Genomic DNA, 26,219 nt, shown 5'->3' with positions numbered 1-26,219 from the left:
ACAAGTCAGGAATTTCCTGGAGGGGCCATGTTTGGCAGAATTTGTCTCTCAACAAATATCGGGGAAATTGAAGTCCCCCATTACTACTACATCATGCTTCCTTGAAACTTTGGCTACTTGCTTTTCAAAAGTTTCATCCCCGTCTTCTCCTTGATTGGGTGGCCGGTAGTAGACTCCGATCACCAGGTTCCTTTTATTCTTTGCTGCATTTATTTGGATCCAGATGCTCTCGTTGGGGCTACCAAGCTCATCCTCCTGTATTTCTGTGCAGAGATACGTATTTTTCACATACAGTGCAACCCCACCTCCCTTTCTGTTCCTCCTGTTCTTTTTGAACAAGTTATATCCTTCAGTTGCTGTATTCCAGTCATGAGAGTGATCCCATCAAGTCTCAGTTATACCTATAAAGTCATAATTTCCCTCTTGTATTAAGAGTTCAAGTTCGTTCTGTTTGTTTCCCATACTCTGGGCAGAGTCTATATAGACTCTGCCCAGACATCGAAGACTAGACATATATACAGACATGTATATAGACATCGAAGACCATGTGCTTCATAGTCTGGGTTTCTTCCTACATGTTTTTGAAGACTATTATTGGGCACTATTAGAGCTGTTCTCTCCTTTGCGGTGCATGAGCCTTCGTCCATTGTTACCCCTAACTTTACATCTCCCTTCCCTGTAGGATTCAGTTTAAAGCCCTCCTGATGAAATTCTTCATGCTGTGGCCAAACACATTCTTCCCTGTCTTTGTGAGGTGCAGCCCGTCCCTTGCTAACAGTCCATCTTCCAGGAAGTATAGCCCGTGGTCCCAGAATCCAAATCTCTTGCGCCGGCACCACCTTCATAGCCAGTCATTCACCCTGAGTATTTTCCTTTCCCTTTCTATCCCTCTTCTAACTACTGGAAGGGATGGATGAGAAAACTATCTGGGCTCCAAAGTTCTCGAGGTTCTTTCCCAGAGCTTCAAAGTCTGACGTGATTTCTTCGTAGCTCTGCTTGGCGGTATCATTTGTTCCCACATGGATGAGTTGTTTTGCCTCTTCCACTGACTGGACCATAACCCACTCCTTTCTCATTCAAACATTTAATTTAAATGGGGTTCCCCAACAATATTTAATTTTCCTTTCTTGTAAACAAATTGTCAAAAACTGCAGGTCCTTCCTTTTTTTCAATGTCTCAGGGTGTAAATCAGAGGGAACCCGAATCAGTTTTCAAGGGGTTTCCCAACCAGATCTTTTTTTGGATGGCTTCTTTAGTTTTAAGATTGATAAGTTTAACAAAAATGTCCCGAGGTAATTTCTTACGGATTGCATAAACTGAGTTAATTCTACAGGCTGAGTCTATTCCTATTGCATAGCAAATACCTGGTTCAAGAAATTATTTTATGCATTCCTCCAAAAAAAAATTTTTTTTGTCTTTCTAGACCTTCTTTTATTCCTCCAAGTTTCATGTTACATTTCAACATCTCATAATCTAATTGTTCCGTTCTTTTAATCTAGCTATCTCTGTTTTAGAATCATGTTGTTCAGCAGCTATTTCCTGAAGGAGTCCTTTCTGGTCGCTTGTTGTTTTTTAATACCACAACCTTTTCGTTATGAGTTTTCAGTGTTTTTTCTGTATCTACAAAATGTTCCAAACCCTTGACTACAGTAGATATCTCATTTATTTTAGATAATACATCTTTATCACGTCCTTTAATCAAATTTGTTAGTGATACGTCTTCCTCTTTCCGTTTCTCTTCTGTCTTTTTCAATAGTTTTTGCTCAGTTTCCTTAACTTTTTCTATTGCACGTACTTCAAATTCTTCAAATTCGTTGGTTATGAATGCTTTGATTTCCTCTGCTAATGGACTAGATGCTCCTGCTTCATCTTCATCCCTTTCTGTTTTTTTGTCCTTCCTACCCATCATAAAGAATACATGATTTTCCCAGAATACATGTTTCCATTCAGTTTGTAACAACTATAACAGTTAATTCTGTGACGAATTCATTCAGCAACAAAATTAATCAAATGTGGAAAATATCAAATGTGGATAATTTGTTAGAGAGTAAAGTCTTAAATAATAATAATTTCAACAAATTTATGTGTCTTCAATAACAAGTCCTACAAAATTCATGAACCTGTTAGTCGTACCAGTTCAATTTACAGCATAGGCTAATTTAAGGTCAGTCAGTTAAGCTCCCAGCTCCAGTTTGGCTCCAAGTGTGGCACTAAGTGGCCTTAGCTGCAAGTATTGCTTTTATGAGGGGAGTGACCCGGAAGTTGGTCTCCCTTGCAGCTGATCTCATTGCCACTGTTGTGCTCTCTCCTCGCCCCTTCCTCTCCAAACGGAGTCATGGGGCAGCCGGTCCCACAGGTGGGATGGACAAGGCAACTTCAGCGTTGGCAAGGCTCCTGGAGCATTCTCTTTCCTCAGCCTCATCATCCAGTGTTTTAAAGTGGGAGAATTGACACTAAAATCTTTGCAGCCATTAAAAGGTTTCACACCATCTCATGATGTTTTTCATCTGTGACCTTCTTCCTAAAGCCCTCTTCTTGTGAGCAGTTCAGACCTCTGACAAGAGCAATCTGCCGTTTCACTGGTGGCCCTGTGGGCAGGAAGAAAGAAGGTTAGGGTGGCAGAAAGAGAAAAGCCCAGAGAGCTTCGGCTATTGGGCGGTATAGAAATGAAATAAATAAATAAAATAAAAATAAAAGGGGTGACCCCCCCTACCTTTGGCTCTGGCCCTTCCCACAGTGGCCTTTAGCCCTCCCACTGCTGATGTGTGGTCCCGTTCTCCCCCCCCCCCCCCAGTCCTGCCCTCTGCTGATGTGTGGCTCCAGCAGCTTATGTATGAGGGAATGTAGTGCCATTCCTCTATAGAAAAAAAGGTTGCCCACCCATTTTACATGTCTGGCCTCTCTAAGCTAACCCAGTACAGTTAACAGATCAAATGGCACTTTAGAAAAACCATAGAATCATAGAATAGTAGGTTTGGAAGGGGCCTACAAGATCTGATGAAAGCTGAAAATATTTCATAATCCAAAGTTGTTCAATTTCCCCAGTTTTTTGGAAAAAAACTAAAAATGGTCCTCAGGAAAAAAAACAGCAACAGACAAAATGGGGTTTTCCTGAATTTTCCTGGTTTTTTTTCTGGGCCTTCATATCTCTAGATATGGAGGAAATTTGCGTTTGGGCATGAACATCTCCAGCAATTATCACAGTCAGATTTATAAACCTGAAGTTGTGTGGGGGTAAGGTACTAATAATATTAAAAATTGTAATTACTTTCCTTAATACAGGGAGATTACACAGGGCCTTTTATAAATATGATGAATACTTCATCATATTTATAAAAGGAATACTTAATTGCAACATTTTTTCCTATTTAGATACAGAACTATATCCCACAGAATCATTAATGGATTTTAAAAATATGTGTGTTGTTCATCTAATTCCCCTTTAAAGCTGTCTAAGCTAGTGGCCATCTATGTACCTTGTGGCAATAAAATGACATAGGTTGTGAAAGAGTACTGACTTCTGCTGTGTATCTGCTGGCAATCCATTTCATTGGATGACCCTGACTTTGAACAGGGGAGCAAAATCTATCAATTTTTTCCACAGCATCCATAGTTTTATCCCTCTTAGTCATCTTTTTTTCTAAGCTAAAATGCCCCAAATGCAATTGCAGGAAAGGTTGCTCCTCCCTCTTGATAATTTTGTTTGCTTTTTTTACCCCCTTTTCAGTTCCATGATACCTTGTCTGGGATGGGGTGAAAATAACTGTACGCAGTATTCCAAATGTGGCTGCACCATAGAAAGTCATTATGACATTGGCAAAATGAAAACAGGAATGAGGTGAAACGAGCTTGAAATTGCATTTCGGAGAATGTGAGCAAGCTCAAAAATGCTGGTTCTTCCATCTCTGCTGTATGCAATTGCAATTGGCAACCGTTCATCCAGTTGTGGTGGAAAGCAATTATCCAATGGAGCTTCTTATTTGAATAGGTGGGTACCATTTATGTGGAGAATCTCAGTGGGAAAGTTTTCCAGAAGAGGGTTAAAAATTACTGCAAAAATGCAAGGAGGCAAGTGAACAGACACACACAGTAACTGTATTTTCAACCATCACATTTTTATATGCAAATGGCAATTTTTTTTAAATAATGTGTTATAGAACCCTTTTTATGATAGACTATTGTAAAATAAGTGCAACTTAATTGTCAATTGTAGCAGGCATTCAGAATGTCAAATAACAATGAGCTGACTATTCCTGGGTAAATGTCCATTAGCAGTAGCCCTTCCACTCCTGGTCTAAACAGGCCCTTGGGTTTTAATCTAATGTTGCCTCACTGAAAAGAGGAGATGTGGGGCAGGAAAGCGTACTGGAGTGAAACACTCAAAGAGGAGAAGTAACTTAACCTACAGTAACTCCAAAGCACAGAAATGCGCTCAGGATAATGGTGCATTCACTCTGCATGCCAAAGGAGAAAGAGCAACAGAGACATCTATGTAGCACTGTAGGGCTGTTCAGAGAACTTCATAGATGTTCTCTGCAGACCTTATGACAGCCCAGCAAGGGCAATCAGTGGCACTACCCTTGATGTGTAGATGGAGGGCTGACTCTGAGCTAGTGACTTGCTTAAGCCCACCTAGTGAACTTGTGAATGAGATGGTTTCCTGGATTACGGCTCACAAAACCATTACGTTACACTTGCTCTTAAAGAGATGTATGGGCACTCAGGAAGGAGTTTATAATATTGGCTTTTATTCATCTTCCATCTCTCTCTAACACCGGTTTTACTTCTTCACCCCTTTTCATTTTTTTTGTTAGCTGTAGCCAACCAGTACTGAGGCTGTTCCAGTTCAAGAAGAACTGGAGCTCAATAGGCAATTGTATTAATTGATGAGTGCAATTTCCTAGAAAGGAGTTGCCCCTCCCCCCCTTCAGTTACGTTGTTGTTCTGCTGTACATTGTACAGATGACATTCTTGTTGAACATTCCACTCCAACAACCATAAGGCTGCCGCCGTTCACTTCTTTATCCTACGTCTTCCTTTTCAGATACTCTGCTGTTAGTCTTGGCTTGTCTTTCTCCCTCCCCATTCGTGTTCTATGCCTGTCTTGAACTTTTGACTTCCTAGCATCCTCAACTCGCATTGCTTTAGAGCCAACTACATGTTACGCCAATTGTGTATCATGTAGTTGAAAGTTAGCTGTTTCAGCCCCCCCCCCAGTTTGTTTTTAACTGTATGCTGCCCCCATTTGGATCAGGACCAACCCATACCAAGAGGAGTGGATTAATCCTCCCCACTTCATTGCTTGCTTCCCAAAATCCCCCCCCAAAGAAAAACATCTCCATGGCATCAGTGTTTTTTGTTCCCCCACCCCCTGCAGGGGGAATTTCGGGAAGCAAACATGGGTGGGGCTGGTTTAAACCGCTCCTCCCGGGGTGCAGTGGTCCATATCCAAAAAGGGACTGCATGCACTTACACGAGAATAAAGAAACAGCTAATCCTCAGCTACACGATTAACATAACATGTAGTTTGGCTCTTAGAATGTCAGAAATCGGCAGTTCCTTGAATGTGGAGATAGAAATTCTGTCTATGCACCTCAGTGGCTTGCTGCAGCAGCAGAAATGCTAATCCTTGCCTTTACTTTTCCATTTCAGTTTTTCTTTTCCTCCTCCCATCTGTGCTTGAAGACTTGCTGACTGCCGTGTTAGTCTTGTGTTTCCACTTCATCTGTGCTGCCAATGCTCATTCTCTTTGCATCTGTTCCTGTGTTCACCTTGACTTTATTTTTTATGCATGGCCTTTGGGAATCCAGCATCTGGAGCTCTCTTCTATTGGATGCTGCTTATTCAGGTTGTCACTGAGAAAAGGCCTGATTTGCAGGCTTGGACTAGGTAAAGAAACTCTTGCTTTGTGAATGAATCCACTTTACCTCCACTCCCCTCAAATCTCTCTTGGGACCTTCAGTTTGTTTCCTGTACCTGGGCTACATTCTCAACCATCATTATCAGGGCAGCTTTATCTCTCTATTTGACTACCAGCTGCAACTCTTTCCTAATGCTATATTCCTGGCTGGAAACACCTTACTTTTTCACAGCTGCCTAGCACCCCCTCCCCCGGGTGTATTTTGTATCTGAAAAGAGATATTGCCCTTTTGTAGATATTGGCTCTTAGTGATACTACACAATATCCAGATTTGGGAGGTTGGCCTCATGTGTAATAACAGAAGGTGCCTTGGAGAGTTTGGCTACAAACATGGAACCTGCTGTGTGTTCTAAGAATGTAAATCACTTATCTGTCAGCCAGATATCAACAGAAGGTTCGATAGAAATTGTGATGCTCAAAGAGCTGGTGTAGGGCCCATTGTTCATGGCCCATTGCTCATTCAGGTGGTAAACCTGTTTCTAGCTGGACCACTTCGGAAGATAGATGAGGGCTCAACATGACTGAATGCCCCTCCATACAAACAAATTCCCCACATGAAAAAAGTAGCACATCAGGGAGAAGGATTCTAGCCTAGCTTTTCCCTGTGCTAATTTTTTATATGCAAGGAATTTGTTGTTATGGAGGGGCATTCAGCCATGTGGAGACTTCACCTATATTCTGAAGTGGTGCAGCCCTGATACGGGTTTACAGCTCAGTGAATACTGTGTCTGTGCATGCATGGTTAAAAGCAGCTGGGAGACTGGCAAACCAGATCAGGGCTGTGGCAGTGGGGAAGGAGATTTCCCCTCCACACCATTTTCCTGATCTAAATTGCCCACTGAAGCGGCTGTTTGCACCGCATAAGTACCATAGCAGCTTTGGGGTATGGTAATTTAAATTGGAGAAATGGCACAGGGGAAAGGGGAAAACTCCCTTCTCCCCACTCTTCCAGCTCTGGTCTGATTCTCACCTCCAGCCTCCAAGGCTGCTTTTTTTTTTTTTAAAGAGCTAGTGAGAGAAGCTGCTGGATCAGTGGTCTCCTGTTCCTCACCTGCTTGGATCCTAAGGCTTTGAGTCAGGAAGTTCCTGGTTCACTTGAAATCCCATACTGGCCACAAAGTCCATACGTGGCTTTTCTCAGCCTCAACTTCCCATTTGCAAGATGGTGATAACGCTGGCTTTCTTACCATAGCATCTTTTGGATTACTGGGGATGTACATGCAGCACTTTTGAATACTCTAAAGCACTATATTTACTAATTATTCATTATTGAGTAGCCATTCACTATGGCAATAGCACATGTTGGAAGAATGGGAATATAAGAAAACAAAACACAGTGGTTTTGTTTTAGGAGGGGAACTAAGGGAGTTTAGTTTAGCTAAGGGAGTGAAGAGGTGTGTGGTTCTGGTTCTCCATTGGACTTGGCTTAGATCTGAAGGGATTAAATTTTGCCTCTCTTGCTCTGTTTCTCAGTCTCCTGCTTCTGTGTCCCTTTGTTGTTTGCAGTGCGGCTCCATGAGAGTATTTCAGAAGAAGGTTTCCATTACCTTGTCTTCGATCTGTAAGTGTTTTCAGTTTGACTTTGATCCTTCATCACTGACACAAATGTGTGGGCTGTAAAAGGAGTTGCTAAATAAAAGACGTTTGCAATTGTTTTGCTTTCTCCATCCATTCTGTTCCTTTACTTCTCTCAGCATAGCTATATCAGTTGATAAGTCCAGCCCTGTATGTTCTTTAAATTAAATAAACAAAGTTAAATTCTGTGCCAAAGTTACTTAAATCTTATACAAGGAGAGCTGAATTCTGCAGTCTGTATAAATTATGCAGATTTGTCTAATTTCTCTTGTTTTGCAGATGTTCTGCAATGTTTACCTGCCCCTTTTCTATAATTCTGCTTTTACTAATCTTGGGGAAGGACAAATATCTATGCAGAGGACTTAACCCCACCACTTGGCCACTGGCAACTCTTCTGGTACCTGGGATTTCATCAGCTATTGCCTATTCACATTCAGTCATATAATCTTTAGAACTGTACAGGCCAGAAACTTGCTTTTTATAAAGCTGAGATTCTCAGGAAGCTCAGTTGTGTATACAGTAGCACATTCTGTATTTTACCACTGCCTGGTTAGAATTGCTGCAAACACACAGCTCTGACTAGGCCTAAAAAGGCACCCTGTTGACAACAGTCCACCATATTGACAGCAAAATGCCTATTTGCTATATTCTTTTGGGCCAAGGATGTATTAAAGCTGAATATGTTCAGATTATAAAAGTGAAAATAATCAGGATGGCAGGCTGCTGTCAAATGTAGTAGACATACCAGGTTTGTCCTTGCAGTTGATACCTGACCTCATACTTCCTTGTACTAGAACCACCTTTGGTCAGGACTAATCACTCTAAGCCACAACTGAGCACTGCTTGTGAATGCTGAGAAAATGTATTCAATCCACTTTGGGGGGACGAGCTAATATAGGCAGGTGGCACGTATTTCCAGTGCCTATGCTGTACTTTATGGAGGAGGATATTGTGGTATAGGCTACAATTCTGTCCTTTCACTATGCAGTTCCAAAATGGAGGAACCAGATGCATTCTACATTTGGCCTTTTCAGAGCAACAGGTGTTGAACAGAGCTCTGCGCACCTGGTGTGTGCTGTTGCATGGAGATTGTACATGCACCTAGAACTGGCTCCAGAAATGACCTTTATTTACTTATTTTCCATTTCTACCCAAAGTGACCTGGTAGGTAACATGTCTTGTACAGCAGCCCTAAAACCCAAAACTTCCTTAAGCTGCTTTTCTAGATTGAAAAACATCTTAATGTCATTTTTCCCATTCCTGTTCCTAGCCTTGCAGAAACCAAGAATTATGCTTGTAGAAACCAATGCTTGCTTAAAAGCATTTTTTCCTTCTCCCCCTGCGCCTTCCAACTACAAGTTTCAGATGGCTTTCCAGACCATATGCTTATCCTATTGTTAATGTTTCTTGGACCTTCCTTCCTTCCTTCCTTCCTTCCTTCCTTTCTTTCTTTCTTTCTTTCCTGTGTCTCTTGCCAGACACAGAGTGACAGAAGTAATAGGAGGTCTAAACCAAGCTAAATAATTTCTCAACTTGGCTTTAATCTGTATGTATCCAAATGTTTGTTATAGTGTGGTTTCTGAATTGCTTTGAATCCATTTTTGCTTTGTGCTTTCTCTTTCATCAAAATAGTCTCACCAGGTGTTCTGGGGGTCCTTAGCCCTTGAAACTTGGGGGTTAAATCTTTTCAAGAGTATTTAGGAAAATCTGATGAAGGAGCTTCTCCTTGCAGCTGCTTTGAGCTGGGAGTGTGAATTTTGGCAGCTTCCTACTGGAGTGTGGGTGGTTTATCCTCCTGAATTATGTCTGATTCCAGGGTCACCGGTGGGGAGCTCTTTGAAGATATTGTTGCCAGGGAATACTACAGTGAAGCTGATGCCAGGTAAGGAAGGGCATGTCAGTGAAAATGCCTCATGATTTGGGTTGCCCACACTTAGTTGTGGGCTGTGTACTGTAAAATGTTTACTCCCATTCCACACCCTGTTACATGCAGCACATTCAAATTTCCATTCATTTTTCTGTTTGGCCTCTGTTTCCTTGAGGGAGAAAAACACCTTGATGTATTATGGTTTCAACTTCAGTCACTCTCTCATAAACCTCTGCTGCAGTACCATTTCTTTGGAAGATTTACTGTAGCTGGTGCGTTTTTTCTGTATCTACAGTGTAGGTGCAACACTGGCAGGATTCACAGTTGCCTGCATAAAACAGATCTAAGAGTAGCTCTCAATGCCCCTAAATGGCAAGGAGATGCTCAAGTAGCCATTGCTGTACAAGGGGAGGGGACCTGATTTTGTAGCAATGCTCATCTTTGCTTCATGTCGTCTTGCCAGATCACCTTGAACATGCAGCTCTTCTCACCTGGGTCCTGGGTCTTATTGATAAGTAGCTTAGAAAACATTTCTGGAGAAGTGCAGCAGATTGAAGAATGTGGTCACAGTGCCACACAGGCTGCCAAATACTTGCTAAATCTCAGTTGAAAGGCATCAAGAAGCTGTGTGTCCAACCCTCTGTTGCAAGGTAGGCTGGTCTGTATCGGGTCCCCAGACAGAATAATCAGTAATCATGATCAAAGGTAAGCTACAGTTTGAGAGCAAGTGTACTGCATAATAGTGCCAGTGGAACAACTAGTTCCATGTAATTTAGCCGCCCTCAACTCTGATCAAGTAAGCAAGTTGAGCCATGTGCCATGGTGACTTCAATAACAGGGGCTGTCGTTGAAATGATAAAAAGCCATTTGTAGTCTTTGAGGTGGTAGGAGAAGGCAATTGTCAGGCCTCCCAATCCCCCCAGCACACACATTTAGGCAATCTGACATGACACCCAAATCAGTGAGGTTTCTTCATTGCAGGAAATTCCACTACAAAAGCTTAATGGTCACGTTCTTCAGAAATCATACAGCTGATGGACAGTAGCTGTAGGCTCTATGTAATTTCAGAACAGTTCAAAGCTAAGCACTACCACCATGACTGAGATCCTCATCAACGTGGTTTCCTCATTGCCATCTCCATGTTTCTAAACTCAAAGGAAGGGACTCTGGATTCCTGGCGTACCTAACCCAGGCAATCCTTACACGGGGTTCCAAACCCCAGACAAGGAATGGGAATGATTCCTGGAATGACTCCTCAGGCAATCAAGGGAATGATTCCTGGAATGACCCCTCAGGCAATCAAGGGAATAAATTCTTGAAAGGCCTAAACAAAACCACACCCATAGAGAGTCCAACTTTGAATCTTTTGTTGATAACTCCAGGCTACATGGTTGAGGCCTATCAAGATCAAGGTAAAGCCAGGCAGAGGAAAGTCCAAAAGTCGTAGATCAAACCAAGCCTGCCACTATGCTGAGCTGACAACAAAGACACACAATCCACAGCAAACAAGAGTTGAAGCCTATGAAAAGCCTCACAGTACTTTTCATGGCAAATCTTTAGCAATCCAAAGTTCCAATTAAGAGAGAGTTCATGTGCAGAGTGCCTCCAGAAGCCCAGATGATGATTCATCCAAACAGAGAAGGCTTCAGGCAATGAAGACGAGATGTTCCTAGCAAAGGCTCTTCACCTTTGCATCAGCTTAAAAGGGAAGGCGTGACTGCAAGACACCCCCTCCGGATCCCTTGACAGACAAGGGCCTTTAGCCTTTCAGCAAGGCCCCTGTCTAAACAGGGCGTCACCGCTCAGCCCTCCAGCAGTGATGCTTCAGCTTGGGTGACCTTTTTGCAAACCCTACCTCACCTATGTCAGGTTCTCACGGACAGCTTCCAGCCTCCCTGCCTGCCAAGGCCAGACCAGTAGGTAGACAGGGAGTTGAGTGCCTCCCCCGGCTCTGCTCTGAGAACGCTGACAGAGATAAGCTCATACAGATTCTGATATTCCAGAGACTGAATAGGCCCAAACACTTCCAGGCTACTTCTAATCAAATCCTGGCTGTAACCTACAAGCCCCGCTGCAGTGCTGAAGCCGGGCCCTGACAGCTATAGGTGAGTTTTGCTAAATATGTACAAGTGAGTGGAGAACTGGGTGTGCCTTTAACAGCTAGGGAATGATGTTAGTTGAGTAAAATGAAGCCCGAGTCAGTCCTTTGCTCCTACAGGCATAGCTCCTTGCCATAATCCATGATCTCTAACCCTCTTTTTTCTTCATTACATGCAGTTTGGAAGAAAATTCCCAGTTCTACCAAATATATATCTTTGATTGGAAGGACGTTGACAATAGAGAGAGGCAAGGATTTCAGCGGATCCTTCTAGCCTTGAGGCAGTCTATCCCAGCCTTTCCTGTTACTTTACAAATCAGGGTTTATTTAAGGGGAGATTGCTATGAACTCCCCCCCCCCCCATCAATAGTTGGGGAAGGAGAACAATGCCAGATGGGTTAGCCTTTGGTGGACTAATCCATGTAAAAGTCTCTGTGTAGTCATGTCCCTAGCTGACCTTCTGTTACACTGAGTTTTCCCTCCTCCAGCTTGAACAGGTCTAACATTGCTCTGCTTGAGTTGTTGCTAGCTTGTCCCCTTGCTGCGTCGAGCTGCATTCCAGAGCAAATTGAGGGAGCTAGCAAGTGAAAGTGGAGTTTGTGCCAATCTGACCTTCCCTGGGACTCAGTGCACTTTTCCCATTTTTGGCCAGAAAGTCTCCTGCTGTGGATTTGGCTCTGTTCTAGTTATACAGACGTCTTTCCCTCCTGTTCTGGGATTGAAGAAATAGTCACAAGGCCTGCAAGAGAGGTTTGCATTGCCAGCCCCTTTGGATGGGTGGTGGAGAATGACGTGCCTTGCTCTTTCTCAGAGCAAGCCTCTTGTCGTCAATGCTTAGAGCAAATTCTTCTTGTTGTTGTTGTACATGTTGGTTTCTGCACCTTCTTCTGTGTACTCTACATCTATTATTATTTTCAAGGAATTCTCTTCAATCAGCCTTTTCCCATCGATGTTGTATTTAATTGTGATGATAAAATTATTTCTGAAAACAAAGTTTGTCCCCTTTTTTCCCTGCATGCTCACTCCCCTCCCTCTGCCCTAAGCACTTCTATCACTAGCCCTTCAAAGGAATTTGCATTGTGATGGGGTGGACTTCTCTGCCTCCTTCACAGGGAAGTTGCCAAAGGATGGTTTGAAGCCTATAAACTTCCCAGGTGTGGTGCAGGAGCTGTTAAAATGTGATCTCCTTCAAACATCAAAGAGACTTCTTTATTTGCAATGAGTTGCTTATATGTAAGCTGCTGTGTCTGCTTCATTCCAAGTGCCTGGAAACCTCTGTCAGGTTGATGAGCATTCCCAGAAATCTGTGTGCGTTGCCTTATGCACACGCAATGTGAGTGTAGTGTTGTCCTGACATGATCAGTGTAAATGACATGTTGCTCCACTCTCTGCAGTATCACTGCAAAAAAGAGAGAAATGAAGGCAGCAGATTTTCCTTGAGCTTGCAGGAAGCTTGCTGCATGGTGCTTGAAGATGGAAACATGGGAACTGAAAATGCAGGCTAAGTGGGCTCTGTACTTAAAAGGTGCCCAACCCCTCTCTGCAGACACATCATCCTCGAAACGTGCTTGCATTTATTGCTACTAAAAGCTTTCCACACTGGCAGGTTCCCAATTTGAATATGATGGGGGAGGCTGCTGTTTGATTAAGGAGCCTTGCTAAACATCCATCTGCAAATTAACTTAGAGCTTGCCATTCACATTTTTGTGGGGTGTACAAGGCTCTCTTCTGGGTATCTGTGGACATCTGAAGGAGTGATTGAAGCATTGTGGGGCTGGAATAGTCTCCCAAGCATTCTACCATGCAGCAAGTTGATGGCAGAAGAAGTGCTGTGATATACACCATCTCTGTAAAATAGCACAGACAGCATCTGCATAGGGCTCCATCATAAGTACCCCTTGTTTTCTAATTGCATTTTATGTATTGTTGAATCTTGAACCCAGTGCCCCTGGTTGGGAGTATGCATGCTGATATTGTCGAACTGCCTTGGAGGTCTTGACAGAGAGGTGGGTTACATATTCAGGGAATAAATGTGTTAATGAATAACACTCATCTACTTCTTCTGTTCTGCAGCCACTGCATTCACCAGATTTTGGAGAGTGTCAATCATATTCATCAGCATGATATTGTACACAGAGACTTAAAGGTAATCCTTGCTTTCAGTGAAAATAAAACCTGCTCTGAGGCTAGGGATGGTGGAAATAGATATTGAATCAAAGTAGTTCTACAGCCATGGGACCTTATTTCTAACAAGTATGAATTCTAGTCTACTTTTGAAGCTTCTCTGCATTAGTGCCTTTGTATTCAATATTCTTTAATACACCTCTGTCCTGTAAATGTTGTGCAACTCACAGAAACATGCATTTTCCCATATGAAAACTGACTGGTGTTAGGAGATGTTAAACTCTAGCCTTTGTACCAGATATAACTTGTGTACAAACAGAACATGAATTAACTCCAGGACTCTGCTGTTAAAAATGGTTTGCACACAGGACATCGGGGTGGTGCTTTCTTTTGCCCATTCACTTCATCTGCGGTTGGTCACTATTATAACTTTTAAAAAGTGATTCATGGACATGGTAGAGTATGTTCTGTTTTGGTTCACCTCACAGCCACAATTTGCAGTGAATCTAACTACATGCTCATGTACGGTGTCAAATCAGGTGAGAGGGGTTCTTTAAAAGTTGTTCTAGTAATAGTAAAGTTAACCCTGACAATACATCTGCAGTTGCTGCAGCATAAGTAAATTCACAGCACAGGGAAAAAGCAAAGGCAGACTGGATCCATAAGCAGGGAGCAGATCCATCTGCAGGGAGCGGATGAGAAAGGGCAAATGTGCTTTGAGTAGAATCAAGCAGAATAGAATAGAAAAGATCTGCAGTGCAGGCATATACTTGATGTTGGAAGTTCTGCATTTGCCTAAAGATTTTGGCCAGGAACCATGCTGAGTGTTGATACACTCATAGAGTTCTTTCTCTGAGAGGATTGGTCAGGATTATTTTAAGTTTTGGTGGGGGATCTGATAACTATGGAAGTATCCTTACTTTAACTTCTAAAGGGAGCCCTGCTGCTTGTGGAAAAATGTGAGGGCAATGCATGTTTGTAAAACATTCCAATGCTTGGAGGTGAAACCTCCTTGGCACTTCTGGCTATCTATACCTCATACCTTTTCCATACACCTGCTGGTTACTCATACCTTTGCTTCTGTAACCCCAGTGATCTACCCCATTCTGAATTTTAAACAGTCTCAAAATATTCAGATCAGAATGATCATTGCAAAAGATACCCTTAAGATGAATTAATATGACTGTTGTACACGTCATGCTAATATTTAGTCTGATGCTATATTTGTACCATAACTCCAAGCCTACAGTCTGAGCCTGCTCATGGCAACCCTTATCTGTGCAATGGTATGTTTAAGCAAGTGCATGAAGCTTTCCTTCATTGGCACTCTGTATATATTCTTCACTCACTTTGTAGATCTGTTTCCAACCTGTGTATTAAAGAGCTCCAGACGACCAGAATTGTTCTTGTTTTCCTGGGCTCTGTTTCCATGACAACTGAATGAGATGGGGGGAGTGGCTCACCTGCATTTTTGTAGGAGCTGCTTTTGGTCCGGGTAGGGCTCCATGAGGGTGTACATCGCACCATTCTAAGTGGCTTCACATAACTTACTTCTGTGTGTGTGTGTGTGTGGCGGGGGGGTGTTGGAGTGAATGTCATCTGAGTGGCAGAGGCTGCTCAACCAATAAGAGAAGCTTCCTCCTCCCCACTCCAGGCTCTGTTAGGAAGGTGCAAAGTAGTTACTTCCCCTTGCATGCATTTGTAAGACAAGCCTTCCAACGAGCCCCAAGCCTCACTGAACACAATGGGTGTTACTTCTGAGTAGACACACATATGCTTGTGCTGGGAAAGAGTGGGGGGAGAACACAGGGATGGGAAATCAGCCCCCTTTCTAACCAAACGGATACTACGCAGGATCTCTGCAACGAAGCTGTGAATTAGGCACTTCCTAAGGCAATAAAGCAAACAGCGGAGAACCGGAGCCTCAGGATCACACTTAACCACAATTGGGGAATTGGGCTTTAAACTGTGCCATTTCAATTGAGGGGGATCTCTGTAAGTACTGATGTGAGCACTGAGAGTGCGAGCCTCATTGACCACAGTGGGAGTTACTTCTGAGGAAGCACTAATGGGTTGTGCAGGGACGGGAAACACACAGGAAACACTCCTTGACTGGGATCACGGTGAAAGGCACACCCCAAGGCAGGGCTAGCGTACTCGACCTAAATGCGGGAGTTGGGGCACACAGCAACTATAGCAGGGAGAACCCAACTTGGGGAAAAGAATCAGACATCAAGCAGTCTCAGGAAATCCGTTTTTTCCCTGGTAAGCTCTGGGGTTGCTGCTGGATGGCCACGACGTCATGTATCCCTAACAACCTCCACATGCAGCCAGTTCAGAGTAAATCGCTCATGGAAACAGGCCCCAAGTTTGGTCATGCCATAGAGTTATATAAAGGTGTTACATTGCTGGCAGTTCTTATCTTCTATTCTTTTCCTAATTGCCCTTTTTAAGGATCCCTTTTTTAAAATGAGCTTTTTTCAGTGCTTTTGCACACTGGGTCAACATTTTCATTGAGCTATCCATGACAACCTCAAGATCCCTTTTCTGGTCATTAATTGCCAGCACCTCCCCCCACTGTGCATCACTTTACACTTAAATTGAACTGTGTTCACTGTTTTGTTGCTCATTCTCCCAGTTTGGAGATATCCTTTTGGAGCTCTTTTTTTGTTTTTACTACTCTGAATAATTTGGTGTTGTCAGCGAACTTGGCCACCACACTATTCAATCCTAACTCCAGATCATTTATGAATGAGTTAAAAAGTCCCAGCCCCAGTACAGATCCTTCGGGAATCACACTTTTTACATCCCTCCATTGTGAGAACTTATCTCTTAATGAGTGAATAAGCAATGAATGATGCCTGTTGAATGTATACTGCAGACAAGAAATTGAAGTCTTGTGGGTTGTAAAATAGCAGCTGGAGAAGACAGAAGCTGAAACATGTTTGGCAACTTTCACTAGATCATGGTCTGGCAAGCCAGCAGTTTTCAAACCTTTTACCTGCTGGAAACCTTGTCCACATTGATTTTTCTGCCAATTTAACCTTTATCACCTGCTGTGGAACTCTGGCACGCTGTAGGGGATTTGCGGGGGCGTATTCAAGGGCGCACTCTGGATGCATGTAGGGAGCCAGTCAGGATTATTGGTCCAAGTTGCCATCCCATGTGAACTGAGAGTGCACCCACCCAGCATGAATCGGTTGCAGTGCCATGAAGGGAGTAGAGAAAAGGGACAATTTTATGCTTACATGAAGCTTACCATGAGCCAGCAAACATTTTATAGTGAGTTACAAAGCCAGAAGAATTGCTTTCTTTCTAGAGGGAAAAGTTCTGTTCTCCATTCTCAGAAGAGACGCACAGGTAGTGCAGTGAATATATCTTTGTGCAAGCTACCTTTATCCATGGGAAGTCCAGGGAAATAGTTGGGGAATTATTGAAGTGGTAATAAGATTTCCCTTTTGCCTTGGCCTCTTTTGTATGTTCCTCCAGCAAATCTCTCCTTAGTCCAAAAGTCTTAAATTCCTGCTTGCTTTCCTGTGGACATATGTTAAGGAATTGACACAGGAGGTCTGAGTTTTTTCAAGACCGGAGTGATCTTAGATCTTCCTAATCAATACCTATTTGGTAGGGAGAATGTCTGAGCAAATATGAAAAATATGAAATTTTCAGGTGGGAATTAGCTATTATGGAAAAAGATTCTCTGCACAGAAGATGCACAGAAATAGCTTTGGAGAACATCAAACAGGACAATGGGCTTCATATTTTCAAACGCGCTGTACAGCGGGGTTGACTTGCAAGATGGGAGCTGAAGAATCACTTTAAAATGCATATGATTAATGGATTTGTAAGAAGAAATACTACTCTTAGCTCTGGTATCTGCATAAATGTTAATGATCAATAGGGCCAAACTAGTTGTGACTGTGGTTCACATGCTTGCCCTATTCATGTATAAAGTGAGGCTTGGCAGGGGGCATGTTGATAACATGAAAAGGGGTACACAGGGAGTTGAACTCCTTTGCTTTATCTCCTGGCTGCACAGGCAGATTCTTTCCCCAGACAAACTCTGCTTCCAGACATGAGTTGGGCTGGGAGAAGAATGCCTGGGGTGATGGACCGGGGGAGGTAAGGTGGGTCAGGGTTCAGCTCCTCTCATCCATGCACCATGTTGAATGGTAAAATTAGATGTCCTGAAAGGTGAGTGTTCATTGGCCAGGACTCTACTTTTCTTGGTGCAGAATATGAGCCTACCTGGCTTTAGTGCTGGAGTTCAATGAAACTGTTTTACATTCAGCTGAATTCCAAGTCTGCCACCAGTCAACCCTGGAACCAAGGCCAAGAAAAGTTCATTTGTCTCAAGCATAGACAAAAGGTAGGGTAACGCAGCTACATTTGTTTGTTCTACACTTTAGGTCAGCCTCCCCAACCTGGTGCCCTGCAGATGTGCTGGACTACAACTCCCATAATCCCCAGCAGCTATGGTGGCTGGGGGATTATGGGAGATGCAGTCCAAGCATCTGCAGGGCACCAGGTTGGGGAAGACTGTTTTAAATTATCACTGCACAAGGATTCACAAAGCACAAGGCTTCTGTTAGGCTTCAGTTAATCACTCCTCAGACAAATTAAATCCTGATTACCAACCACCCAGCCAAAGGGTTACTTCCCCACATTAGAAGTCCCCCCTCCCCTTCCCTGCAGGAGAGAGAGAGAACTAGTCAAATCCTTGGCAGCATCCTATCAGCAAATCAGCCTGAAAATTGCTAGGAAAGACAGTGTTGGGATGCTGTGAGGTTTACTGCAGGAAAGCCATTTGCATGAATCCTGTGGTAAACCACTCATGCAGTGCTATGAACTATTTCAAGAAATGTTTCTGGGAGTAGTTCAGTGCAGGGTAATGTTTAAGCACATGCAGTGGAGGGGCACATCCCACAGTAAATCCTGCAGTAAATCCTGCAGAAGCCACTAGTGCAAATGGATTGAAACAGAAATGAGCATCTCTGTGGGCGGCTGCTTCTTCCTAGTCTTATCAAGACTCCCATGCCAGTGATAATTTCCCTGGTCTACTAGGAACTTGCAAGCTCCCCATAGTGAGTACCTTGAGCTTGGCTGTCTGTCCTTTTTTGGTCAGGGTTTTGTCACTTATCTAAATGAAAGCCAAGGGCTGAAATCAGTATCAGTTTAGCCAAACAAGGGTATTTTCCACTGTCATTGCAGGAAGGGAGGGAGGGATATATGGAGGCTTGGAGAGCCCAGGCAGCAGCATGGCACAAAAATACTTTGAAGAAGGCATAATGACACCATTGCTGCTTCCACACTGTCTGGAACAAGTAAACCTTTCCCTTAAGGGTAGAATGATACTGATCCTACAGCCCAGGATCTGGGAAACTCTTGGTGGTTCTTAAGTTGCATGAGGATGCATTTGTCCCCCCAGCCAGCTTATATTCTAATCGCTATTATGAACTCTGTGCCAATCCTTCCCAAAGTCTGTGCTTACTAATTATGCAGGTTTGTTTAACATTGTTGCTAGCTACCTAGATACTGGTACATTTTAGCAACATTTTCGGTCTTGAGCATTTCTTTAGGGAAAATATGAGTGAGTGACGGGTAATATAGGTTGGGGAGTGTGACTGTAAATCATGAACAAAACTAGATAGCTATGAAGAGTACAGAAGTTCTGAATTTACACAGTAGAGCCTTTTGCAGATAACTGTCAGCATAATTTCAAATAGATGTCCAGAACTGTGAAAGCAAGGACCTTTAAAAGAAATACAGGTTGGCAGGAATGTAAATAGTTTGCCAAATAATTTTGAACCCGCAAAATTCTGGAAGTCATCAGCCCTTCTCATAATACGTTTACATTAGTATTTGATCAGTAGGACACTCTTAACAGGCCTTCGTAGAAATTATCAGCAGTGTATGAAGATAGCGATTCTTTCTTAGCCCCAAGGCCAGGAAATGAGTTGATCATATGGCCTGTTACCTTCTTTATACTACCCTCTGCCCCAGCTGCTTTACTGTACTTTTTGAGTTGCATAGCCGCTAGTTTTCATTTTAAAAACAGGATGCCAAATGCAATTACAGAATGCCTTTAATGAAATCCAAATATTAGATAATGGTGCTAACAATTCCTACTGATGATAGGCGGCTGTGAGTGGCACTTCCAACCTAAAAACAAAGAGAAGAACCAGAAAATCATTTTATTTGTAGAACAGTTTGTCATACCTAACATGCTTGGAGTATAACATACTTTTCATCACAAGCAGTGTTTGCTTGCTTGCTTATTTGTATTGATTTATCGAAGTTATCTTTAACCCACCTTTTGATTTTAAAGCCCTCAAGTACTGTTACAAAAGAAAAACCAAACATCTGAGGCTTCCGTCTGAGTGCCTCCTCCAAGGGAGGCTGGGAGGGTGGCAATAAGGGAGAGGGCCTCCTCAGTGATGGCCCCTCCAATTATGGAATGATCTCCACACTGAGGCCCACCTGTTGTCAATACTGTCACCTTTTTGATGCCAGGTTAAGACTGTCCTCCCAGGCATTTAATGGCATATGATGGGGCATTTATGTCAGCTGTCTTTGTCAGGTCCAGTATCTTACTGATACTGTTTTAGCTGTTTAGATTGTTTTAAATTTTGCATGTTAAACATTTTATACTATGTTTTATTAACTTGTATTTGTGGTTTGTAATTTTTGTGAACTGCCCAGAGAGCTTTGGCTATTGTGCAGTATAGAAATGAAATGAATAATAATAATCAGCCCCAGCATGATCTTTGGGACTAAAGTGTTCAAGGTGGAACAAGTTATCAAACCAGCTTCCTGACAAAGGGATATTAGGAACAAAATACATAATATCTGGACTTCATTCAAGCTATTAAATAATTGCATATGTATGTGCAGTATTTCCTTTCATAGAATCATAGAATAGTAGGGTTGGAAGGGGCCTACAAGGCCATTGAGTCCAACCCCTGCTCAATGCAGGAATCCAAGTCAGAGCATCCCTGACAGATGGCTGTCCAGCCTCATCTTGAATGCCTCCAGTGTGAGAGAGGCCACTACCTCCCTAGGTCATTGGTTCCATTGTCGTATCGCTCTAACAGTCAGGACGTTTTTCCTGATGTTCAGCTGGAATCTGGCTTCCTGTAACTTGAGCCTATTATTCTGTGTCCTGCACTCTGGGATGATCGAGAAGAGATCCTGGCCTTCCTCTCTGTGACAACCTTTCAAGTACTTGAAGAGTGCTATCATATCTCCCCTCAGTCTTCTCTTCTTAAGGCTAAACATACCCAGTTCTTTCATAGGGCTTTGTTTCCAGTCCCCTGATCATCTTTGTTGCCCTCCTCTGAACCCTCTCCAGTTTGTCTGCATCCTTCTTAAAATGTGGTAGTGCCCAGAACTGGACACAGTACTCCAGATGAGGCCTAACCAGTGCTGAGTAGAGGGGAACTAGTACTTCCCGGGATTTGGAAGCTATGCTTCTATGAATGCAGCCCCAAATAGCATTTGCCTTTTTTGCAGCCACATCACATTGTTGGCTCATATTTAGCTTGTGATCTACAACAATTCCAAGATACTTCTCGCTTATAGTGTTGAGCCAAGTATCCCCCATCTTGTAACTGTGCATTTGGTTTCTTTTTCCTAGGTGCAGAACTTGGCATTTATCCCTGTTAAATGTCATTCTGTTGTTTTCTGCCCAGCACTCCAGTCTATCGAGATCACTTTGAATTTTGTTTCTGTCTTCCAAAGTATTAGCTATCCTTTGAATTGCAGGTGAACCATTTTGTTCCATTATGTGGTATCTGGGTTCACCAGGCCTTTTTTTGTATTTGAGTTCTGTTTGGTTTTTGATTTAATTTTAAAAGAGGTACGCTCCCTATTCTTATGTAAGATATGAGGGCCGCCATCCTTACCATCAACCAGCAGTATCTAGATGGAGACCAGAGTTGTGATACACATCAGCGGGACGGCATGTCTTTAGCTCTAGCGCGTGGCTCCTTACAATAACAAATCTTCCTGCTGCTTGTAAATGTCTCCCACAGTAACATAGTGGTCTTGAGCCAGGAGTGTGAAATGCAGTTGTGCTGCCAGAGAAGAGAGTAGGAAGTTAAGTAATTTCTGTTTCTGGGAAAGTGGTGCTGCTCAACCCATTGCCCCAGCTGCTGTATTTTGCTCCAAGTTATTGTTATATATCCAGGTCTTTGTCAGTATGAGCAAGAATGGTGTGCGCTACCTGGGAGGGGTATCCCATCTGGTGTGTTTCATTGCAGTGCTACTGCTGCTGTAAGGGCTCATCAGTGTTGATGGGCCTATTGTGCTTTCGTATATGTGAAGTCCTATGCCCATCCATCCGTTTTCACCCTTGCAGTAGACCTATGAAGTGCATAATTTCTATCCAGAAAGAGAAACAGGACTGGGGACAATTTATACATTAATCAGAATCAAGTGGCAAAGCTTTTCCTAGACTGGACTACTTCATGCTGCAGGTGGGAGATAGTTTGCTCAGATGCTCCCGTATGTGTGTGTGTTTGGGAGGGCTCTCTGCATGTAGAAAACTAGCATGTTGAGAACACAACATAGTTCAGCCTCAGTGTTCTGCATTCAGAAATCAGTACTTTCTGTCTGTGTTCTGTGCTTCTTTGTGCAAACACAGTGGAACAGACCAAGAAAATCTTTACCACTTGAGCTAATCAGAATACCAAGTGGGCCTGAGAGATGGTAACCCAAGGCATACACTAGTAAATGTAGGACTAGCTCAGATTGAGCTAGTGCCTCCAATATTGTAGCATTTTTTTTAGACACTTGGTCATAGGATGATGGGAGTGAACTTAGGAGTACTACAGCACGGTCTCTGCACTCCACGAATAGGTGTAGATTGCTCAGATGACTTTCCTTCAGTAACTGCCCTAGGTAAGGAAGGAGGATTGCTCCCATCACTTAGTGGTTCTGGCACTTTAGCTGGCAGTGAGAGAAACACATCAGTTCCAGACAGATCTTCAGCAGCTACCTCTGCTGATGACAACCCACTCCGGCCAGAACGCCTTCTCAGCTGGTCAACATGGCGATGCCGCACTGACCCATCTGCACACTGGACTTCGTATGACACAAGTTCAGTGAATTCAATGATAGAGGAAGGAACCCACCTCGGTCCAGCACCATAGTTCCTAGCAAACACCTGATCTTGTGGGCAAGTGAATGGAGAGTAGGAGCTGAGAAGGCAGCATCCAGAGCTTGCTCTTGTTTGCTTTGTAAGTCTTCAGGTAAATCTGGGTGGAGACAGTCAAGGCAAGTTTTTAGACGCCACCCCATAAGTAACTCTTCAGGGCTGACTCCTGTTGTTGCACAAGGAGTAACATGTTGGGCAACGAGAAACGTGGCAAGGCATGTTGGCCAGTCGCCTCCCGCGATACGCTTCAGGGCGTCTTTTGTTGTCTGCATCATCCGTTCAGCTTGGCCGTTTGCTCGGGGGTGATGAGGTGCCATGGTGGCAGCCCGAATAAGGTTGTTGTCTGCAAATGTTTTAAATTCAGCAGATGTAAATGCAGTCCCATTGTCTGAGGCTATGGTATCTGGCAACCCATGGGTTGCAAATAAGTGGCACAGGGCTGTGATTGCTGCAGCGGCTGTTTGTGATGGTACTAAGACTACTTCAAGCCACTTCGAGTAAGAATCTACCACAACCAAGAAGTTTTCCCTTGAAATGGTCCTGCAAAATCAATATGGATTCTTGACCAAGGCTTCTTGGTCACTTCCCATGGAAAGATAGGTGCCCTTGGTGGATTGTGCCTAGTGGCTTGACAGGTACTGCACTCATTTACAGTTTTTTCAATATCTGAGTCAATACTGGGCCACCAGACATAGCTCCTGTGCTTTCATGCAAATGACCCCTGGATGAGCTGCATGTGGTGTGGTTGGGATGGTTTGACGACCCTTATCTGGAATAACAACATGGACATCTCTTACAGGCAGACATCTCATGCTGACAGTATTTGAATGGCTTGAATTCCACTGGCAGTGACTCATCCAGCCATCCCCTTCATACCCGGTTTAAAACACAAGCCAGTACAGGATCTCGAACAGTCAGCCTAGCAATTCGATCAGCCTGAAGAGGTGGGTTGGGAAGGGCTTCTAGCATGAAGACTTCCAGTGGAGGAGGTACAACAAAATCTGGAATTTGAAGTAGAACCCAACTCATTCCATCAACATTAGCTATTGCTAATCGCATTAGCTATCATGAGCATTGAGCAGAACCCTCTAGTGCTTTTCCCAGCAAGCAGTGCAGTGGCTCAGCAACGGTAGCCTTTTGTGGAATAAACACACAGAAGGAATTGAGAAGTCCCCCAAAGTCTTGAAGTTCCTGCTTTGTTTTTGGAGGAGGCGCACCATGAATTGCATGTATTTTGTCTTCAGTGAGGTGAATGCCAGAAGCATCAATACAATAGCTCAAAAATGTTACGCTGGAGATTCCGATTTCACATTTCTCCTTTGCTACATGAATGCCAGATGTGTCAAAACGATGTAGGACTTCTTGAAGTCATTCAGTAAGTTCTTCCTCTGTTGAACCCATGAGCAGGACATCATCAAAATAAGGTACAACACCTGAATTCCAGAAAGTAGGGTTTCCATGAATTGTTGGAACAGTCCTCAGGGCCACAAAAATTCCGAATTGCAGACCCTTTACTCAGAATGCCCCTCGATGAGTGATTGTTGTTTGGGCACCTGCTGTAGCATCATCAACGACCAACTGTTGATATGCTTGGGCCAGATCAAGTTTTGCAAAGACCTTCCCTCCAACAAGAACAGCGAGTTGATTGACAGCTGGCACTGGGTATGGATGCTGCTTCGGTGCCTTATTCACTGTGCACTTGTGATCCCCACACAGTTTCACCTTCCCATTAGGTTTTAACACTGGCACAGTGGGTGTAACCGGTTCTAGCGCACCTTGTTTGATGAGATGTTCAAGGTCTTCATTTTTTCCTCACAATGCAAAAGGCGCGTTCCTGGCTTTCATGCAGATTGGTGCAATGTATGGATCCAGATGGAATGACACTGGCTTCCCCTTGTATTCTCCCAGTTCTTCAGAAAACATGCTTGGAAATGTATTAACAATTGCTGCAAGCCGACCTTTAGTAAGAGTGTGAATTCCTTGAACTCTGATTCCTATTGATGAGAACCAGTTTCTCCCCAAGAGGGATTTTCGCAGCCCCTCCTCAATTATAAGTGGAAGTTTCCCTTGGAAGGAGCCATACTGTACATCTACAGTGCAGCATCCAACAACATCAACCTTCTTTGCATTGTAATCACGCAGAATGCATGATGGAATTGACAACCTTGGAGCAAAGGTCCCAAAAACTATTAAAGGTGTCCCTGTTAATTACGGATACCCCTGACCCTGAATCCACCTCCATTTTGCACCTCCTGCCATTGATTAATACTGTTGCATACAACACAGAATCATGAAGTTCCTTGCCACAGACTTTATGAATGTGATATAGCTGTTGAGTTTCCTTGTGGACAATCAACCTCATGGGAGTAACACCTTGCTATAGACTCCTTGTATAAGAATCCCAGGAAGAAGGTTGACTCACATCAAACTCTTCAATATGTCCAAGAGCAGCCATTTAAATTTTTTCCTTTTTTTTTTTGCACAGGAGTTACTCAAGTTCTTAAGTGGGCCTAGTTGACTGCTTACCAGTTAGCTGTGTAAATGGATTCACAGTCCTTGCTGCCTATATCACCCTCAGAATCCCATCTCGTCACCACAAAATGTTGTATAGGAATGACTGCAAGAATCAGCAGGCCTCAAACACAACTGTTCTTTATTCAGCACACACAGAAGTGTAGAACTTAGCAGAAGCTCCACCCACTGTTGCTGCTCCCAACTCTACAGGAGCTGCCAAGGTTCAAAAACGATAGCTAACCCACAGTACCCCCCCCCCGATACATAACACCATGAGTGTCCAAGGCTTTAGAAAAAGAATGTTGTTGCTGTAGAAAAAGATGTTGCTGGATGCCCAGTGCTTTGCCCAAAGGAGGGTTCTGTTTTCCTAACTCTGGGGAACTCCCTCACCAACCAAAAAGATTACATGGGAGGTGGTGATTAATCATGTGGGATAGCTGGGCAAGTGATTGCCCAATTTAAAGCAGACTAGAAGATGTAGCCAGGCTGTCTGCCTATAGGAAGAACAGGGTGGGATGTAGAGCCATGTTCCTAGTTGAATTTCAAAGTCTGCTTAATCAGGGTTTGCATGTTGAGCTATGCAGTTCTGTGCTGTTTCAGAAGTGAAGTGACGCTAGCTTAGGGCAATGCTCTGCTTCTGCCTTCTCCAATATCTGCATTATACTTGTTTGGCTTTGTACAGTGAGAGGGACAAAAGGGAGCATTGCCATATCCTAAACAAGGAAGCTGAAGTATAATGGCAGTGGTTATCCCCAGCAATATGGGAATGGTGGCCTCCTAGTAATAATTCCTTGCTGATGAAAATTCCCAATAGAGCTAGCACGGAATTAGCAGACACTTCTGTTGAGACATACATTTATTTATTGCATTTCTGTACCACCCAATAGCTGAAGCTCTCTATGTAACTTCCCATCTGGATCTCTCTGTTCAGTCTGTAGTAGGATGGTGCGTATTCTATGATTCT

At 43.4% G+C, this 26,219-nt stretch overlaps 1 protein-coding gene across 17 annotated transcripts in view; it reads left to right on the top strand.

Moving 5' to 3' along the window:
- Positions 1–26,219, top strand: part of CAMK2G (calcium/calmodulin dependent protein kinase II gamma) — a 269,130-nt gene that overhangs the window by 127,333 nt on the left and 115,578 nt on the right. For 15 of the 17 annotated variants that reach the window (XR_014788773.1, XR_014788772.1, XR_014788771.1 and 12 more), the window contains exons 4-6: positions 7,427–7,481; positions 9,312–9,377; positions 13,534–13,606. Coding sequence is in view for 13 of the 17 variants with exons in the window: in XM_084841436.1 (XP_084697562.1) it covers positions 7,427–7,481; positions 9,312–9,377; positions 13,534–13,606 (194 nt within the window). In the remaining 4 variants the exon portion in view is untranslated. The other 2 variants (XM_084841437.1, XM_084841438.1) reach the window with 2 other exon arrangements.

The sequence above is a fragment of the Heloderma suspectum genome, chromosome 3, assembly GCF_057233095.1.
Source record: "Heloderma suspectum isolate Gila_16-S chromosome 3, 16-S_ref, whole genome shotgun sequence".
NCBI classification, from domain to species: Eukaryota; Metazoa; Chordata; class Lepidosauria; order Squamata; family Helodermatidae; genus Heloderma; species Heloderma suspectum.
This window is presented reverse-complemented; position numbering and strand designations above follow the sequence as displayed.